Here is a 22,336-nt window from a genome sequence, read left to right as displayed (position 1 = left end):
TACAAAAACCTCCGTTTTTGGAGGTCCATTGGTCCCTTATCTCTTTATTTGAACTGTTCCTAAATTACAAAATAATTGAACTAATTTTGGAACAATATATTTTGTATGCAGGTCAAAAGGGAGATCATGATTTTGTTATTGATGCTGATAAACTGCTTTTTTTTTTTTTGCTATTCTTTTGACTAGTGGTTATAATGTGTAACCAAGAAGAGGAATGTACTGGGAAAACTCAAGCGATGTAAGAAACAATGCAATTTCGAAAGCCATGACACGGTGTCAATTTAAAAAAAATTATGCAATATTTGCACTTCGCCGATAATAGAATTTAAATAAAATAGCTAAACTGTGCCCATTCTTCAACCTCTTAAAAGAAACATTCTTAAGTTATATACCAAATGAACAGCAGTTGTCTATTGATGAAAGTATGGTTCCATATTTCGGGCATCACGGATGTAAACAGTACATCAAAGGAATACCTATCAGATATGGATATAAAGTTTGGTGCTTAAACACCAAACTTGGTTGCTTAATTCAATTTGAACCATACAGAGGTACAGGGAACTGTTTCAAACACATTGGAATTGAGATGGGAGGTGCAGTTGTAATGAACCTCATTTTGGAGCTCCCTGAAAATAAGCAGTATGATTTATTTTTTTACAATTTTTTCACTTCATCTGGTTTAATTGATACACTAACACAGAAAAGAATGGGAGCAACCGGAACTGTGCGAAAAACAGGGTTCATACTCCATTTGGATAAAAAAATTCCATGACTTTTCCATGACTTTTCCAAGACTTTTTCATGACTTCAATGAAAATTTTCATGACCTCATTACACGAAGAGAATAGCACTATTTAATCTCAAACTTGGTAATATTTGGAAATGAGCATTAGCAAAACGTCCCACAGCCTCATTGAAGCACTTACTCGTTGTGGAAAAAAAAAGAAGTGCACACTTAAAAAACTAAACTATTCTTATTTGTCTTTATCATATAAATTTAAATAAAGTAAAAATGCAGTGAAGAAAATATGATGATGCTTAAATGTATGATTTTTTTTTAAAAAAACAGAGAGAATGATATTGAATGGGACAAAAGTTGAATGAGTCATCATTAAGTTTCAATAAATTTGCTTCAAAAGTTACCTTTTAGTGTCAACAGTGCCTTTAATCATCCACATAACTTGACAGTATTTTGCTTCTTTAGAGTAAAGCCACATAGTTTAGTTCTTTATGTTTCCAAACCAGATCTTTTTTGAAAAAACCATTCAGTAATGAATCAATCTTTCTGATTCAAAAGTATATTTGTTTTGTTTACAAATTTGCATTTTCTAATGCATATAAATTAATAGGTACAGAAATTTCAGAACATGTTTAATTCCCGACATTGAACGTAGCAGTGGGTCGCATGGATTAGTTTTGTGTGCTGTATGTTGGGCACTACAGTTTTAGAGCATTCGAATTCCTCTTTTTCTGTATTCTGTCGCCTCACTTAATATCTATATTTTCTAAAACATTCAACAAATTAAGATAAACTCTGAAAAATTTAATAATAAAAGTTCTTACAAGTGATGGAATCGAACACGCATGCAACTGAATTGCTTTTTTTGAGTGGGCGTGGCAAAACTGAGAATATGAAATTTTGCTACTACAGAATATGAAACATAAGAAGTGTTAAAAATAACAGAAAATTCAAAATAAATGACGTCCAGGCAGTAAAATCACATCGCAAAAAATGGCAACCGGCTGCGACAGAAGTGGATACAATGAGATTTCAAAATTCAGATTTGATTTTTGGATCGTTCAATTTTCCACTTTTAATAGCTTTTATGTGCTATACTGTTAAATCACTCAAGATTTCTAATGCTCCTTTAGTTACTGTTCCTTTCTCTTTGTCCAGGACATTTTTCCATGACTTGAAATAAATTTCCATGACTTTCAATGAAAATTTCAATTTTTCATGACTTTTCCAGGTCTGAAGTTCTGTTATTTTTTTTCCATGACTTTCCAGGATTTCCATGACCCGTACGAACCCTGAAAAACAGAATTGAAAACTGTCCACTTCAAGAAATTAAATCCTTTGAAAACGGAAGCAAGGAAGTTATGATTTCCGAAACATTAAAAATTTGAGTTAAGTAACATGGAATGACAGTAGTGTTATTGCCTTAGCATCCAAACAATATGGTGTTACACCCATCGTTCAAGCTAAATGATGGTTGCATGCTGAAAGAAAAATTGAGATAGACCAGCTATTTGTTGTTTCCCAATATAATAAATTCATGGGTAGAACAGACCGTGTGGATCAGAACGTAGCTAGTCCAATACCACTGTTTCATGTGGGCCAAAAAATGGTGCCGAACACTATTTTTGTTCGGCTGAGAAGCTCCTGTGCAAAATGCATGGCTGCTGCACAGGTTATGTCCTTCTTATGAAGAAAAGAAAATGGATCATTTGCACTTCAGAAGAGATATCTGCCAAACATATTTCGCAAAGTACAGCAAGAGAGCAAATATCAGTGTGGCTTCGGGAAAACCAAAGTAATTGTCCAGCAGAGTATGCAATGAAGTTAGGTTTGATGGAAAAGATCACCTAATAGAACAAATGCAAAACAAATAAGATGTGCTTACTGCAGTAAGAAATCTAAAAGAAAGTGCAATAAATGCTTAGTAGGATTGCATGAGAAATGCTTTGAAATCTTTCATACTTAATAACTTTTTTAAAGATGTTGAAGGAAAAAAAAATTTTCTCATAAACAGATATATTGCAATTGTAGTTCTTATTTGGCATTATTTTTAAGTAAATGTAAATATTTTAAAGTTTTATTAGAAGCACTCGTTAAAATAATCTAATTGTTATATTTCTTGCATTTTTCAGATTTTTTTCACATTATTATAATATTTTACGATAATTAAAATTATTTTTAATTACAAAGTTTCATTATTATGCCTTGCTACATTGCATTTTTATTTGTTTAATGTCTCATTACATGCAAATTTAATGAAAAACAAGTGATTAATTTTGGAAAAGCTAAAGGTTGAAATGTTTGTAAAAACACGTCCCCTCTTGTGCCTAGCATCCTATATATATATAGGACAACAACATAACATAGAATAAAAATTTAAATTTTAATTCAGGATTTTTTTTTTATTATTTTTCCATTTCATTTAGCACCCTCACAAAGATAAAGAGCCAATAAAATTTTAAAAATTTGAAGTTGGGCATTAATGGATTAAGCTTGAAACCATTCATGAAAACATATACAGTCGAGCCTCCATATATCGAACTTCCACATATCAAAATTTTCTGTATATCGAAATCCCAGCAAATTTCAATGTTCATTACATAGAAAAATTGTTTCTATATATCGAAAAAATCTCTATATATCGAAATTTTTTTCGAGACATTTGTACATTTTTTTTCCTCTATAGACTGTCTCATGAGAAATGAAGGTTAGGGGAGAAAATTATGTTTACTAAAGGTTGCTAAGAAACTCATAAGAAATCTGGGTTTGAGGGGTGTGTAGATAGGTCGTTGTTCCGTTCTGAAGTTCTTATATTCCTTCAAGTTTATTTCAAATCTTAGTTGTAACAGTAACACTGTAAAATCAGTTTCAAGTTATCCTTTTTGTCTGTTGATTATCATTCCTAGTCTTTTTAGCTGCAGTAAAAATCATTCAAGTTACGTAGATTGATTTTTTATTTTTCTCTCGATTACATTGTCAAAACGAAAATCCTCATGTTGCGAATCAAGTGGAACTGCAGAAGAATGAAGATGTTTGAAGGCACAAAAATGTGTAATTTCTGTTAATTTTTCAGTTATTAACATTCGTTTGATCCGATGCTCGCATAAATTAGAAATTGGGTTTCGTGCACGAAAATTAGCTTAAATTTTACTGTTTTAGGAGATTTTTATGATAAAATAAGATCGTTTCTATATATCGAAATTTCTATATATGGAATTTTTTTCCGGCAATTTGCTACTTCGATATATGGAGGTCGGACTGTATTACTCAGAAAAGATATTTTTCTTCTTTATTTTGTCAATGAACAAGACGAAGATTCTTCTATTCATCTGAATTTGCTGGAAAAGCAGCGGCAATTCCTATCATCCAAATGTACATACCGGCAGTATATTTCAGTTTAAGACAGGACCAGATATAGTTTGGAAACTACTTGACATTTGCTTTGTATTGATACTAGGCCTTTACAATGAGTGAGACAGCATGTAAGTGTCATACTGGCCCAGGTAGAAAAGAACATAAGCCCTCTCTGAGTGCCTTTTAGTGCAGAATAGATTTATGCTTAGTTGCACAGATTAGGATTTTCAGCAAAGATCAGTATAGGCGAAAATTTTCTGGAAACAATCTAGTTACCTTTACTTTTCACATCCTTTCTACTGTTAATCAAAAGGATTAGAAAGTCTATTGGGTATAAGAGGGTATTGGAATGCATACCCTTATCTCGCAGTAGCTAAGAAAGATCATCTTCATTTGCTATTTGATATTTGTACCTCTTTGGCACTGATAATTTACTTAAATTTAAATCTTGTTTAAATTTTAATACATGTGATAGTAAAATCGTGAATTACATCGAAAATCATGTCAAAAAGAACAAATGCTAATTTTCTTGTATGTTGGATGGATAACTATTTATAATGACTTCTTTATATCGCGCTTTTTCTTTGACCCCCGAAAAGTACGATAGAACAAGGGATTACCGTAACACTAGCAGAACAAAATTTTAAAAATCTTTTCTATTTTTTCGAATTTTATTTTTTTTATTTATTTACTTTTTTAGGTTTACTGCCTATTAGCTTTCACTTGATTCAAGTTAAACCTTGAAAAGAAAAATATTATTGTCTTTCAGCAAACTTTTTTTATTAAATTTATGAATAACCTAAATTGTGTTAATTCTGTATTTGAGTTTAAAAAAACATGCCCAACTAATTTCCACTCCGCCATGCACCCAAAAGGTATTTATATACCCAAATTGAAAGATTACTTGAAAATGACTAACTCACAGATTAAAATACCAACTATAATGAATCCACATTAAACTTATGTATGATTTACTATAAAATTGTTCTAGAATATTAACTTGACCCTGACAGCAAAGTTTTGAGATCAATCAACAGGCAATTCTTAGCTTGGCAAAAATGTTTTGCTGCACACTATTAATAATTTGTCAATGAAAATGGTCAAATTTGATCTTAAATAATAAATATATTGCAGTTCAACAATTAACAAAATATTAATAATAATGTGATTTAATATAAGCAATTTGCACATAATTTGTATTGCAACATGATTCTCCATGCATTAGTAACTTTCAAATAGTTTAAGATATAACAGGTTCTTTATGTCTCTTCTTCTTTTATTTCTGTTACATAAATTGTATCATTTATCTTACTTAAGTTATCACAAACTTTTGAATGAACGGTCTGCACATGTTGCCTCAATATATCTTTCCTTTTGAATTGAGAGGAGCACAGCCAACAATTGAACATGAAGTCTGTGTGATTTCTTTTATGTCGATTAAGTGTTCCCATCTGTCTGTACACTTTACCACATACATTACACAGATATCGACGACCTATTAAAGAAAAATAATGCATCAACACACCACAAGTTATAAATTTCTAGTCAAAAAACATATACAGTATGTATAACATTTTACATTGTATAGCGAGAAAAGGATAGCAGAAATAAACCAGGGCATGTCAACTTACTTCTTCAGACAATACTATATCCAGGGTAGATTTATACACATAGAAACCATTAGTAGTTAAAATAGTTAAGTGTTAAGCGTGTCATTAAGTCAGTGAATAAATGACTAAATAGGTGAGTAAGTCCCTTACTTTCTGAATTGCCCTCGTATAAAATATGGACAAAACCAAGTTTGCTTCAGATTTGCTTAAGATGAGTGTTTTTGCTTCATTTGTAACACATTTAAAAGTTATTCAACACAAAATTATGTATGAGAGGGGTGCTACTGGGGTGTTTTCACAGACCCAAGACTGCGTTTGTAAAGTTCCCAAGATAATGCAACTGATAATTCTTAAAATTTGTTGGCTTTTTTTCTGTAATTGCAACTACTGTAGCTGGTCAGTTATTAACCATAGAAACGATTGACGTTTTTCATAAAAATAGTCTGCTGCAAAAAAACAATAATAAGTTTCATTCATGTTTTAGTCAGGCCAATATTTTTTTTCTGGGGGGGGGGAACATCAGGTACGTTCTTAATGCCAAAAGGATAACTACAAAAACCATGCCCACTTTTATGTAAAAACATTAATATTTGAGAGCCATGTAGGAGGCAGTTGCTCCCTCCTTCCCTGAGCGACAGGCCTGGTTTTAATGCATATTTAGACTGTACAAAGAAACGACACCCAGGGCAAGAATGGGAAACTTTCTCTTCTTTATTTCCTTCCAAAGCAATCTTTTCAGAAAGTCACAACAAGTGCACGAAAGGAACCTGCATTCTAGGTCGCTTAGCCAAACAGTGAAAATACTATGTTTTATCGGTATAAATTCAATAAATATAAATTTTTCAAGAATGAAACCCCAAATCCAAGAATTTCAATAACAATTCCAAGAACTGAAGATCTTGACGGGGGGGGGGGGGGGGGCAAGCTATGGTAGATTTGCCCCAGGGTTGCTCCCAAAATTTTGAGTCCTTATTTTGAAATTAAAAAAAAAATTCAGTCGGTCGATTTATTTTTTAACATATTTTTAAAAGAAATACTATCCAACCCACAGCCTATAGACTACATGCAATTGCAAAGCAGACTCAAGCGACCAAATGTTCAGGAAGTGATTTCTGGAAAACAGATTCAAACTTTGCATTAACAAGATGAACATTAAGTAATAAAAAAATATTTATTGGCTAGCAATTTCCTTTTTTTTTTACTATATTTTCCTGTTTTAGAAAAGTTTTAAATATGCAAAAATTTATGCTCTGGCTGGCCAGTGAGAGTCATCCTAGTATGGGATGCAATTCTCCACCAGAAAAGGGTGGGCACCACTGCTAACATTTAGCTAGTCTAATGATATTGTTAACAATATAAACACAGCCAAACCTTGTTAGAAAGGAGTTTCCAGGACCATGATAATCATTTTTTGCTAATCTAATTTCATCTTCTCCAATTAAAAATAAGCTTTTTTTAATTCACGTAATAAAACAAGTATTTCATGTAAATCGATATTTTGGGTAAGGCAATTTGGTGTTAACAAGGTTCGACTGCACTAAAGACAGATAACTACAATTTATGTTAACTAATGACCATCTATCAAAAATTGGTGAACTTTAACAACTAATAAAATATTTCTTGACAACTAAGTCCAAAGTACAACTGAATCTTTATATTGCTATTATGTGTAACTATCCAATACTCAAGAAATTTCAACCAAAATTCTCAATAGAAATTGTTAAATTTTTAGCCATAATGTAACTCTAATATTCGGAGACCTATGTTTTACGTTAATTTTCAACCTTTCTATCATTCTCATCTCAGAAAAAGTATAACTCAATATGGATATCAAAGGTGCAGTTTGCACTTGAAGTAAATTTTTAAGCTTTTTATTTTTTTAAAGCAATTTGATTTCTGCATGCTATTCACTTCTTAATAAAAACATTAGATTAGGGTTAAAAATTCGAAAAATATGCAACAAACCTCTTGGCAATAAACATTCGCTAAATAAAGGTTCAAGTCCATAGAAAGTCAACTCTACTGTATTCGGCTCTGCCACCAAGCGGCTTGGAACAATGGCAAGTTTTAAGTGTAAATTTTGATTAAAAAGTAACTGAAAACTTTCCATTTTTAATTAGTGAAATTCTCTCAAATTTAAAAACATAAACAATTATTAAAAGTCAAATGATTTAAAACAAAATTTTTAAAACCAATATTAATTATACCAATTTTTCTGATAAAAGAAATAAAATATAAAATTAAGTCTATATCTAAATGCCTATAAATAAGAATCGGAAGAATAACGAAAGAAAAAATATATATATATATAATGGGTAATGCAAACATTTTCAATACTTAAAATTACTTGATTGATTTGTAGATGTAACTTATGTACATGCAGAGATATACCTTATGTGCAAAGATACACAATATGAGGCGTGTAACTTAAGTAATGAGACTAGTTCTGTAGCACCTAATCTAGCATATGCAGATAGGGCTTGGAAAGGGGCGAGATTGACATGTAATTCACCTCTAGCATGAGTTAGAACTTGAAAAATAATTTGTTTGTCATCTGTGACTGTTTCCTTAAGCTTTTTTTCCTTTCTAGAGAGTTAAAAAATGAGTGATTTCAACTTTGAGCAATACTGTGTAATCTGGTTTTGCTTCAGATTTGAACCAAGTGCAATTGAAACTTATTTGCAAAACTTCAACATGCCTACAGAGAGTTTTTTCAAGAGCTCATTTGCTATGGTGGCTTAAGGAAGGGAGCAGCTCTTCAGCCTTCTTATTTGCTGTCATAAGTACTCATGCCTTTTTTGTACCACCCAAGATGAAGGCTATTCTACCACGAGTTACAAACCTATGGCTGCAGGCGAAGAGGTGGGGTGAGGCGGAAAAAAGTACAAGAGGTCAAAACCTAAAGCTACAAGCTAAGAGGTAGAGAAAAGTGTAGAAGTTCCTGAACTGCTGAGAGGAATGGAAGAAAAGCATCCAGCACTGCGCGGCTTCTCAAGGAAGTTCTTTTGAAGAAGACAATACTAAGTTTTAATTCCATTTAAATAAAGAAATTGTAAAAAATCAGTCTTGTTACTTAATTTTTCACACCTCTTATATACATCAATGCACCTACAGCACATGAGCAATTTTTTAGATAAAGAGGAATTGAATGAATATGCAGTTCTATTTTGACAGTTTACAAATGTGTATTTAAGGCCAAGATCACCTGAAATAAAGAAAATATAATGAAAATTTGTTTTTGAACAGGCAACAAAAAATTGTCATTTAAACAAATTAAAACATGATTTTTTTAAAACTTAATCCAATAGGCCACTCAACATATCTTTTAGAACAGTTCCATAAAATATAAGAAAGGGTCAGATATATTCACTGGATTCTTAACATCTATTTAAAACATTTAACCTAATAAGTTTACTGAATGTTTATAAAAGTAGATAAGATATTTAATTAATATCATTTTCAAACAACATGTGAATTATTTGTGTATGTTAAAAAATATAATCATTTGAGAAAAAATTAAGCAAAAATCAACAGTATCCTAAGATAATTTTCTACTTAGATATTGTACATAGAACAATATTTTTTACAAAACATGTAGAATTATGAAACATTAAACAGTAAGTTTTCTTAACCATACACAGCTACACATTTATCAGTATAGAACAATTTACACATAGCTCAGATCACTTCTGCACTAGTTTTTATGAAAAATGAGTATTTTCTAGAAAAAACAAAAGATTTGCAACCGGTTGAAAATGAAAGAAAACAATAACGTGCATAATTTTAACAAGAGAAAATTTTTCCAAATTGAGAAGCATGTTTATGTGTGAAAAGAAGAGAAATTAAGACATGGCATGACAACAAATAAGACATTACTAAAAACAAGAAAAATATTATTTAATAAATATGCATAGACAAGTACAGCTAGTTATCATTTGAAAGATTATTTCTATAACTATTGGGTGAAAACCAATAAAAGGATAAACATTTTTTCCCCCCAGAAAACAATATGGCAAATAATATCAAGATTGCCTCTCCACCATAATGACTATAAAAAGTAGAATGAAAGTAAGACATAACTAAATAATAGGTTTTTTACTCTCATAAAATAAAACTTGGCTTCAGAATGAGATAATAGAAATACAAAAGGACCATCAAAATCCCATCAAAATTGCAAGTAAAAGTTGAATGAATTATTGGTAATACATTATCTAATTAATAGTAATTGAATAAATAAAATGGTAATAAAAGTATTTATCTTTTATGCAAAAAAAAAAGCCTGTAGGAATATTTAAGACAATACCAAAATAATCAATATATTGAGCCAGCACAAAATGATAACATATAAACTTTTTGTTTTATGAGATCAGAGTACGGATAAAATACAATCAATAGAGATTGAAAGATTTGAAATATAATACAGTCAAATCAAAAATTATTCAAAACCAAAAGCCGTTTTATTTGTATAAAACACACAAGCTAAATATTAGATGGAAAAAATTAAAAATGCCTTTTTCAGTAGGGCTTAATATTTTTATTTTTGATTTTTTGGCTTCATATATTTCATTTGTGATATTCAGCCGATGACTTGGTTTTGGTTTAAATGTGAAATATGTTGAGTTGATGAAACAAAGAATTTACATTCAAGCCAAAACAACAAACACATCTTTAGCAAATAAAAGAAAGAATAAAATCAGGTTTTTTTCCCTCTGTTATGGTAAAACATGAATGAAACCACTTTATATCAACTTCTTCCTAGCATTTAAAATATTCAGTGAAACTTATTATTTCTTTTGCTTGCAGCAGTGTACATTGGCTCTGTGTTTTTAAGCCAAATCTACGGTGAATGAATCCTAGTTTAAATTTTCTAATACAGGTAAGTACCGACTTACGCAATAGATGCATTCCAAGACCCCTCGCGTAAGTCAAAATTTTGCACTGTGGAAAAATGCATATTAAAGAATTTTTTAGAAACATACCCAATTCTTTTAGATGCCCATAAACACCTCTCGACCTGCTTTAAGCCATTCCTTAGCTGTACATAACCATTTCTTGCATTTAGAACTCATTTTTTACCGTATTTAGAAAAAAAAACTGTTTTCATCAACATGAAGTAATTTTCAGATGTTAAAAATCAATGATCAATGGGAGGGAAAGACATAAAATAAATCAGTATGGTACGTACAGTATGTAGTATTAATAAAATTCTGCACTGCACTAAATGATACTATGCAATAGATACAGTGTAATAATATTTATGACTTCAAAAGTGAAAATTATGATTCTTTATGCTAAATGATCAGATCGTTAGTTTTATTCAACATATTTAATACAGTTGCTTCGCCTTTTCTTTTATTACATTTCCATTTATGTATATGCAGAGATATACCTTATCCCTGGTCTCTTTAATCCACACTACAAGAACGGCTTCCATTTTCAAAATGAATACACTTTGTTGAGACTTCTTACCCTGCAAGTTTAAATATTGAAACTAAGTTCCGAATTTTTACAGATTTTTTTCTTGACCTTTAATTGTACATATTGGGAGGTTCACTTAAACCTGTCGTGCTACCAGCGATGCATTTTTAGTTGCTCAAGCATCTCGATAATTTTGACCTTTTCTTTTAATTGCCAGAAACTTTCTCTTTCTTTCCATCTTCACAAACTTTAGATGAAACAGCGCGCTAAGGTAGCATTATATTTTATCAACTTTCATATTTGGAATGAAAAAAAAAATAATGAAAAATGCTGAGGGGTTATGTGATAAACTAACAAAGCAATGTTGAGATGGTGAGTAAGGTGAGGATACCTCTGTTGTCAGCGATGCTAAAGGAATGTAACTCTATTCACAAAATCAATATTTAGTTACTAATAACGATGCCAATACTTCCTTCGTCCAAAGTCCGTTTTCCTTCCTTCCAAAATTTTGGTGCTGCGAACGAGAAATTTGCGTGAGCTCTAAAATCTGTTACTCGCCAAAACTTTGCGTTACAACCATTTCACGTAAGTCGAATTGCGTTGTGGCGCGACTCGACTGTATCTCCTTCTCATAATAAAGTTGCATTTTAATTTCTAATTTTGTTCTAAATATGAATCACTTCTGTTGGCAAAATGATCAAAATAATGCAAAATCATGAACTTAAATACTATTTGCTTATGTGAAAAAAATTTAGTTTTTTTCTTTCATAATTGAATTTCTAAATTGATTTTCTACACCAAAAAATAAAACATGAGCTGTTTGCTAAAAAAGTAATTTTTGAAATTTTATTAATTTTAATACTTAAAACAAATGATTATCACTGTAAAATGCAGAACACAAATATTTGATGTGAAACGAGTGTTTTACTGCTGTAACATGTCAAGTTGAAAAATTCAGTGTAACATAGTAGGAATGGTTAAATTTAATTACATTTAGTTATAAAACAAGGTAACATATTGCACAAATAAAATGAAGCTCAACCTAAACATTAAATAAACATTGCAAAAAGCTACATCAAATGTAGAAATAAAAAAGGAATTGAAAAAGGGAAGAGGAATTTTTAGGAAAAAAGAATTAAACAATTAAGTAAAAGTTAGGATTGAATGCAAACCTTTTATAATAAATATTTAAAAATTCTTGTGATATAATAGTATAGATTAGTCCAACTTTTATCTAATGTTAAGTTGATGCATTAATTTTGTTTTTTATTTATCATTAATTTCATTTGCTTTTCTTTTGCATTATACAGATAGAGGTACAGTTTTGTTACTAAAAAAACACACACACACACACACACACACACTTTTATCTGGTGATGAAGTTGTTGGTGTTCAGTATTTTACACAGATGCAGATTCATGGGTGAGAACTAGGGTGGATCGAAAAGAACGAAATTTGGAATCTCAATTAGGAATACCTGCCAAAAGCTGTGCATGTGTAAGTACAACACACATGTAAAATGTTATCAAGTTGGAACAACTCTTTAAGGGTCCTACCAAGGCTTGAATTTCTCAAAAATATAGAAAAAAAGGTCAATTTTCCAAAATTTTTATGAAAATACTAGTGTTTAAAATTTTTGTTATAATACAGTTAAAATGCTTCCTTCGAACACTTTTCATGTATCTTTCCAATTATTTACAGTCTTTGCACTATTAAGTTCGCACATAAGCCGTAAAGTTTCGCGAAATTAACCAAAAACTGACTTTTTTAAAACTTTTTTGCACATTGCAATATTTCTTCTTTTAAAGTCAAGTTTTCTTTTTTACAATGCCTGTACAGAATGCAGTTTTAAACGGAAGTGAAGTTAAACTTTATTATATTAATAGCCCTGAATCCAATAAAAAGAAATGGCTGCATTTCGAGTTCCATTCTACCTTTTCCATCTGCTGAGCCACATGTATTAAGTTTAAATGTATTATTCACTTTACATTAGAAGTAAACTATCAAAATGATTTAGTTGTATTAACTAAAAAACATAGTGAGAAGTGCATTGGTTACAAAGAATGTATATGACAAAATGAGGAAATTAAAAAGTATCAATTAGTTAAAGCCTCATAAAATAGTCAGTTTGTCACATCCATCCATGAAACCTCTTTGAAATCATTTTTTGATTCAAACGATGACCTGATACTTCGAGGTTTGATTCAAACAAAGAAGCTTCTGTCACCATATTAGCACAGCGTTCCACCACCTGCGTGTGACAGGGGAACTAAACGAACGCAAAATCGGCGTTGGTGTTTTTAATCTATTGTTGAATATTTTAATTAGATATGCCAGCTAAAATAGAAGAGGGGTAGCAGTTATTGCACATTCTTGCCGGTTGATAACATCATAGCAGTCTGATGCATTAAAGTTAATCTTTGAATTATAGAATTCTCTTATTTCTTCATGAACAGAAGCCAGTTGTCTGGCCTTCAAAATCTTTGCAAACTCAGTTCTCTGATGTACTTTCGTTCATCAGTGATCACTGTTAAGAAAAAATTTTCCGGGTGGCAAAAATAGGCATTTCGTTGAATGACAGGGTCAATATTTTTTTCAGATTTTCACTTACGTAACGAGATGCTGTAATAACACTGATGAGGAACAGCAAAGTTTCGTTTCAATTCCAGAAGAAAAAAAATTGCAACCGCTATACTCCTGCCAACAGAGCCATCAACATCTTTTGGTGTTGATGTCACTTCAAAAGTGGACCAAATGAGGCTTTCTCTGCCAACGCTATAAACAGTGTGCTACCAGTACGGCATTTCTGACAGATGTGCGATGTACTGTAGCAATTGCTTCAGAAACATTACAAGATTTTGGTACTGTGTCAAATAATTACCGCTCTAAAGTTGATAGAAATAAAATTCGAAGACAGCGACAGAAGTGTCACAGACGAAGTGCTTGTCTTCAAAACCTGCAAACTAGAAGTGAAAGGGTTTGAAAAGTACATTTTTCGATAGCTGAAAAGACAAAACTATGACAAAAAGATATGGTCGGAGACAGATACCATAGAAGAATCATAGGAATTCATGGTTGAAAAATCCAATTCTCTTTATTTGGGTCATGTGACACCAACTTCTGGAACGGGAAAACATGTCGCGACAGCAATGTGATTTTTGAACTGAAAATTTGTTTAAGCCTTAAGGATCTTTTAGCTTTCGGCTGTGATGGCACGGCCACGAATACCAGAAAAAAGAATGATGCAATTGCGGCCATAGAGAATAAAATTGGACATCCTGCCCCATGATTAATCTACGAACTGCATGCGAGCAGCCTTTGCGTCGCCTGTTCACTTTACTTGATGGTGAAACTGCTGGTCCATGTGAATTTTTGCAGGACCAATAGGTGAATTGCTAGGCAGGTGCGACAATTTACCACTGATCCAGTTTGAAGCAATTACGCTCCTTGTCGTAGGTGCTGGGCTGTTAATGTAATGAAGTATAATTTCCATTTAAAACTGCATTCTGCACAGTCATTGCAAACACAAATTCTACTTTAAAAGAAAAAAATATTGCCATGTGCAAAAAAGCTTGAAAAAAGCCAGTTTTTGGAAATTTCACGAAATTGTGTGCAAACCTAATACTGCAAAGAATGTAAATTATTTTGAAGATACATGAAAAGCGTGTTAAAAGGAAACATTTTAATGATATTAGAACACAAATTTTGAACCTTATTATTTTCATAACAATTTCGGAAAATTGACCTTTTTCCTATTTTTGGAAAAAATTCAAGCCTTTGGTAGGACCCTCAAGGAGATGTTCAAACTTGATAATATTTTACATGTGTATTGTACTTACACATGCACAGCTTTTGGCAGGTATTCCAAATTAAGATTTGAAATTTCATTTTTTTTTTTTTTTTTTTGATAAACCCTAGTGAGAAGCACACTGATCATCCACTCTATCAGAGAAGTTCAATACAGATCCAACATTTATTCCTTACATCAAATGAACGAGTCATGAAACTTTAAGACACATGACAGCTTTGTAAAACATCAATCTTCATGTTCATGTTGTGCAGCAGCAGCTTCTTGCCATGTGTTCTTCAAAAATTCTACAATGCGATGACAGATGGATGATTTCAGGAAACCAAAACACAGGCAGCATATAGTAAATGCCCATGCTAAAATTAAAACATAGTCAGTTTTTTTCACTATTGAAGAAGGAACGGGACCACTCATGTCGGCAGATGTCACATTCAAAGTTCCATTATGTTGTAAACCTGAAACATTGAATACATTAGTATTATATATAGATATCGCCGCGTCAGAGCAACGGTAGGATAGCTTAGTGTTACTCCTGGGATTAGATGTCTTAGTGCTGCTCTGAGGTGAGGGTTATATGCATGATATTCTTAGATTGTAAACCAGGAAAACTGAATAAATATACAACTGACACTCGATTTTATGAACTTTTCGCTACTCTTGAAAAATCTCCTATTCAAGCAGGTTTTTTTTTATTTATTTATTTTTACTAATTGAAAATGGCAAAAAAAAAATCTCTTTTACAAACTTGATGTAGGTCAAAGTAGCTTTCTCCTAAAAATTCCAGTATATTAGGAACAGGAAAACTACTTGAAGGAAGAAAATAAACCTTTTCATTTGAATTGTAATTTCTTCTTCCTCTGTTTTAGCTTTTATTTAAACAATTGAAGTAGTTTTAAAATGCAATAAATACTAATACCTTTTTTTCTTTTTTTTTTTTTGCTATTCAGTTATTGTATTCTCTATTTATGCATACAATTACAAAATACAGCTTACAATTTTCTTTCAAAATCATTACCTTTTTCATTTGCTAAGAATCTTTACATTATTAAATATGTTTTGATTTGTTAATTTTATGAACATTCTGAACTGATGTCAAATTAATTATTTTTTTCTATTTTATATTTACATTTACTATACACAGGACTTGGACATTTACTATACACAGTGGTTGGAAAAACTACATTTTTTTGTAGCGAACTACAACTACTTCAGCACAAATGTAGTTAACTACAATACAGCTACTTTTTTCAAAATGTAGCAACTACAAACTACTTTTGAACTGTAGCAGCTACTTCGCTACTTTTTATAAAATAATAAATAAAATGTATACACATACACACCGTTTGAGGGTTGAATGAAAAAAAAATTAAAAAATGGTTTATATTAATATATTGGCTCATTTCAACATGGAATATAACTAAAAAGTATTTATTCTTTCATTCCTTTTTACAAAGCCGATTCGTCAATCCAAACATTTTTTTACGATTTTTATGAATATTCCCTGCAGGAAAGGATTTAAAAGTGAAAGGAATTCAACCTTCAAATTTTTAATCCTTTCCTAACAGTAAAAATTTAAATCAAGAAGTGCAACTCGGCTACTTGAAATTGTAGATCGATTCAGTCTTAATTTGATTTCAATTTTGCATAGACATACATATACGTAAAATTGATTTAGATGATGAAAAGGATTGTTTAAACAAAAGAGAAAAACTTTAATTTTCATCATAAAAGTTAATTTTACAGGATCTTATATTTTGTAGGAATTAATTGATTTTGAGCTTCAAACAAGGGATCCGGACCCAGACCCCTGATAAAATGAAATAAAAGCATTTTTCAATTTTACCACATAATCTCAAAAACTTACAATTAATAAATGACTTTTATGATGTTAATACATCAACACTCAATCAGTAATAAAGAAATAAGGAAAATATCCCAAACGGTACTACTAACTCTTAGCAAATATTAATAACTAGAAAGTCGCCCGTCAAGGTATGATGGGTAAAAATTACTTCTACTCTTCTACATTAGAACGAAGTCATTGCCGGTTTGATGATATTTTGGTAGTTGAAATTGTAACCCAAACTCCAGTGGATTACCCCTATACACCAGTAGGTAGCAATCATTGTTGACCTTTTTTTTTTTGTTTGTTTGTTTCTTTATTCCTCTGAAATGACACAGTCTTATCAGTAAAACTGTTAAGTTACCGGATCGAGTTCAGCCTTGTCACGACTAAGCCTTTCCCTTCATGTTAAGCATTACCAAAACATATTATCAAATTATCATGCCGTGGCTCAAGTTTCATTGTTAAAAGCCGCGGGTTACTTGATCACTGGCTATTATATATAAGAGGATTATCCGAAACATGAAACATAACTAAAAATGCTTACTTTACTTCAATGTGCAATTTTGAACAACAGTGGACTCGGGCCTCAACAGGATTCGACTTACGCGAAACGGCAATATGGCGAGTTTTTCTCGAGTAACCAATTTTGCAGCTGACGCGACTTCCTCACCTGAAACGGGAAAATTTTCGGAGCGGAAGTGCAGGGCTTAAGTATCACCTTCTCTCATGAGTACTAATTCTTAGTTTCGTGAATGGACTTTTACTTTAGCATCACTGAAAGCTGAAGCTTCCCACATTGTACTAGTCGAAATATCGGATTGGCAGGCTGTTTATCTAAAGTTTGAAAATGGGAGGAAAAACACAAAGTTCCTGACAAATAAAGAAATGTACAGATTTTCGATGTGCTTGAACTAAAAGGTTTGTCGAATACAACTAATGTATCTACTATACAGTACTATTGTTAGTGCTGCATTTTATTTTTGCTACATACTATACATACCGAGCGTACTGTTTCCTTTTATGCCATTCTCTCCTATTGCTTTTGTGGAACAGTGTTTTTATTTAATAACACAGCTTTTTTTAAAAACCAGGGATGACCCCAAAGTCAAAAAAGAGAAAAATGTGCACGGCTTAAAATTTGGATAAAAATATTTTTTTTTAATATTGTGCAAAATTATATATATTGATACTATACTGTATTTTAAATATCAATAGATTTTTTTTTTACTTGAGTGGAAGTGCATTGTATTAATAAATAAAGTAAGTTTGCATTTATTTAAGGTCTTAACAGATATTTCAACTCCATTTACCACTTTCAATTTGCCACAGCCCACAAATCAGGTGAAATTATTTTAATTTTTAATGTGACATCTAATGCTTTAAATTTATAGTATAAAACCTATTTTATTACACACTTAATACAAGCTGAATCATTAGACACCATATTTACAAAATGACATTATGATAGTACTTAAACATTTACTGAAAAGATTCGGCTAGCTGTAGCACAATTTCATTGAAGGTGTACCTAATTTAAAAAAAAAAATTAAGCTTGCATAATAATAATTAAATGATGAATTACATAATAATAATTAAAATTATCATTGTTTTTTCTAGATAATCTTTTTAGACACAGTTGCAATGGTCTGATTGCCAACTACTCTGTTTTCTTTTGGCAGATTTAAATTTTTTTGCCTACGACTGCAATTCAGAACTTAAGTCCCCTTTCCACATTCTTGAGCTATTCTTTGTTAGTATATTTGATTTTTCAACTAGTTTGCAAATTTTCTGGGTTACCTAAGTTATCGCTGGCAGATTTTTTACCAGTAGGAATTACACAATTTAATTTTAAAATTCTCCCACTTATAGTATCAATAGAGCATTTGATTTATCTGTAGTTATTTTAATAGCTGCAGTACTTTCCTTAAAATTTTTATTATATAAGCAAATCTTTAGCATTTTCAGCATCCTCGTAAATTCTTTGGCAGTTTTTTTTTTTTTTTTTAATGTTTCTATAATACTGTAATATTTATTGTTAGCCGGCACGGGCAGTTGAATATCATCCTCTTCTGCAATATTTGTAGTAGCTTCCATATTAAACGTGAATATTGGCAAAATAATATCACTTATATCTAAAAGGTTCAGACACGGTATATTCTCTGCAGCCTGAAAACACATACGTAGTACTAAGTTGGCAGTAACTGCTTTTTCTTTTCTTTTAAGCCATGAGCTATACAAGGCGAATATTGGGGAAATTTGAAAGTTTCAATCCCAAACAAACTAATGGCGTGAAAATAATGTCAGAGGTCAGCTCATATTTTTCAGGGTCTTTCGAATCTGATTGGTGCAAGTTTTATTCATGTAAGACTTGCACCAGTCAGATTCGTTTGATATTTTTTTTTTTTTTTTGAAACTTTATTCAAAGAAAACTTTTTGAAATTGCTACAAACTACGTTTTTTTTTTGTACCAACTACTTTTGTACCCGCTACTCTACTTTTTTTTAAAAATTGTGCTACACTACATACTAAAAAATGTAGCTACTACAATAGCATTGCTACTTATAGCGTGCTACTTCCAATCACTGACTCTATATATACAATGCTACAGTTCTCATGTGTGTGAATACTTTTCTCTACATTCTAACTTGATTTAAGATTGCCTAATAATTTCTGTAACAATAAAAGGCTTGCATTAAATGGCTACTAATAGTAAAAACCTTGATTTTAAAGTAAAGGTGTTATTGGTGAAGGACTATTAACTAAATAGATATTTCATGCCCAGTTAATGGAATATTCTGTCAGTGCCATTTCAACAGGTAACGGATAAACAAATGCCCTGCTTAGAAAAATAAAAACCATAGGAATCAAATATTCCCCCTCAGATCTCTGTTTAATTGAATAATTTTCCCAGATAATTCAAAAAGAACGTCTTTCTTAAAAAATATTTTTGCTAAAAAAATTTTTGAATTAATTTCAAAACACGAAGATTCAAAAGTTTTTTTTTTTTTTCTTTCAATGAACAATGTTGGGAACACAAAGTGGAGAGTTCATAATATATTGGAATGAGTAGGGTATTTCTCCCAACAAAGGCAAGAGCCAACCTGCAGCTCCTCCTTAGAAATAATCGACACTTTGAAACTTTGAGTATTATGATGTTGTTTATAGTTTGTAAAATGTAAATGAGATACAAAAATGTTTCCAAAACACTTAACTAAAAGCAAACAAACCATATTACAGACATTTTCAAATAAAGTATGGCAAGTTGCGCCAAAACAAAAAGTTAATATATTAAGTTCCTCCGTTCCTAAGTTACATCCATTTTTAAAATTTTAGTATTTGTTTAAAAAACGAATATTAAATAAAATTTTGTGTTCTATTAAGCATAACATTTCAAAAAAACTTTACCACTAACATTAATTACTTCTACTTCTTTACAATTATGCTTTTAGACAAGTGTCGTCAGTTTAATGAGGCAAAGCCAGAACCTCTCCCCGCATGATGAAATAAACCTGGTTAATTGGATTTAATATGTTAGAAAAAAGGTACTTATTTAAGAGAGGCCAACAGTAGATTCTCAACAATAACAAGAAAATTGGTTTGCAGCATTTGAATAAAATTTTAAATTATTAACAGAGAGAAAAATAAATCATATTTTAGTATTTTACCTGTAAATTTATGAATAAATTTCACAAATTGCTCTAAATTAAGGGTTGTTTCATTAAACCTGCCAACAGGCTTGGAATTGTGGAACAACATCACATTTGGCACGAAGACCAGTCCATATCGTACGTGGATGCTGTAAAAAATAAACAAAACCAAATGAAAAGAAACTCCCTAAAAACATTTGCTGGAATGTTAATCACATAACTATCCGAGTTATAGCACACCCACACAAATTAATGTATTACGAAACACTAAAACACTTAAACACTTCAAACCAAAAAAAAAATTAAAATGATTAAAAAAAAAAATAGCAACCATCTGGAATCTTTGACAATAATAAATAACACAAAAGATGAAGTAAACAGGGAGGAAAAAAAAAAACACTAACTGAAATTGAATGCAAAAAGTTTAGAGCTATACTGATGGGTCTAGAATATAAACCTTGTGTCTCAGGAACAAAACTTAAAAGCATATATATTTTATACATTATTTGTTTTATGATAACAATGTAACAGAAAAAATACAAACTTTACAGGAGATGTAAAAAACAATGAGTGATACCAGCTTACATATTTAATAACATATAAAAAAGTACTTATTTCGTTCCTGATTCACTCCATGCCATCAATAAGGCCCATTGAGGCAGTTGAGCTGTGTCACAAAAAGCTCTAGTTAAGCAAATTTTCAACCAAATATACCACTTACATGCTCAAATTTGCAAACTTAGTGGCAGAATATAATGTCTAAAATTTTGGACAGCATTTAAAAAATTTAGTTTCACATTGTATCACAACCCATGACTAAAGCAAGGAAATAAAGTTTTCCTGTAAGTAATTTTAGTCTGTTTTATTATCTAATTTGTGTATTACTTCTAGTTAACAATTATTTTTATAACTTCATACATATTTGATTAACTGTGCAATGGTACTTAAGATTTCTAGAAAGCACAATAACAGCTTTTCTTTAACAAATGAGAAATACACTTAAGAAAATGTGTGGGCAAATTACGTGCACAAAATGTGTGAACAAAAAACAAACCCTTCAGTTCAGAAGTATGATTAAAGAACTGGAAGTACTGTCGGTCCCGCTAAAACGAATACCGTCGGTTCAAGAAATATTATTTGATTAAGCGGGGAAATTTTATTTACCTTTCCTGGTTGACACCTTTTGTCTTGAAAAGTAATAATAAATCAATATCTAAGTAATAATAGAAGAAAAAATGTTTTTGATTAAAAAGTATTTTAAATAAGCAAAGTAATCAACAAAATAGTATAATAATTAAGTAAATATAGTACAAGTATGTTTGAAAATTACAAATATGTAACTTACAACTTGAGGTATTAAACACTTTGTTTCAACACCTTTTTTCAGTTCATATTTTTTGGTGAAAGTTCATAATAGTGGATTCCTTGCTCAAGGTATTTTGAGAAAATTTTTCTAACTTCAATTACTGTGTGTTACATAATCAATATTTATCAATTTCTTATTGTCTGCAATATTTATATTTTGTTGTGTTTTTTTTAATTTTATTATTGACAGTCTGTTGGTAATGGCAACACTAGAAGAAACTAGATAGAATAGTGGAAATGCTTTGATGGAATATGAATGTTGCTTGCTGAAAGATACTATTTTAAATTTTTACGTTAACAATTGCTCTAATTTATTTTATTTTTAACCTATTCAAAAATTTTCTAAGCAAAAATATATGCGAAAGCTGATCACTATTATTCGATTAACCAATTAAGCGGGGAAATATTTGATTCCGAGAGATTTTATTCCTATAAGTGGGGTAGTTGTTTATCCGTTACCCGATTAAGCGGGGCTGAATGTACAAGAATGTAACAAAATCTATCCACATCAGAGACTGAAAACCATAACAGAAAAAAAAATCTAAAAAG

The 22,336-nt window shown here is 31.0% G+C and overlaps 1 protein-coding gene across 3 annotated transcripts in view; it reads right to left on the bottom strand.

Annotated features, from left to right (window-relative positions):
• Positions 1 to 5,481: 5,481 nt before the first annotated feature.
• Positions 5,482 to 22,336, bottom strand: part of LOC129229355 (thioredoxin domain-containing protein 15-like) — a 38,697-nt gene continuing 21,842 nt past the window's right edge. Inside the window, exons 5-7 of one of the 3 annotated variants that reach the window (XR_008581090.1) lie at positions 20,441 to 20,571; positions 15,106 to 15,384; positions 5,482 to 5,588 (exon numbers count right to left, since the gene is read on the bottom strand). Coding sequence is in view for 2 of the 3 variants with exons in the window: in XM_054863645.1 (XP_054719620.1) it covers positions 15,158 to 15,384; positions 20,441 to 20,571 (358 nt within the window). In the remaining variant the exon portion in view is untranslated. Of the gene's footprint in view, positions 5,589 to 14,873; positions 15,385 to 20,440; positions 20,572 to 22,336 lie in introns of those variants that run through there. The other 2 variants (XM_054863645.1, XM_054863644.1) reach the window with 2 other exon arrangements.

The sequence above is a fragment of the Uloborus diversus genome, chromosome 9 (assembly GCF_026930045.1).
Source record: "Uloborus diversus isolate 005 chromosome 9, Udiv.v.3.1, whole genome shotgun sequence".
Classification (NCBI taxonomy): Eukaryota; Metazoa; Arthropoda; class Arachnida; order Araneae; family Uloboridae; genus Uloborus; species Uloborus diversus.
This window is presented reverse-complemented; position numbering and strand designations above follow the sequence as displayed.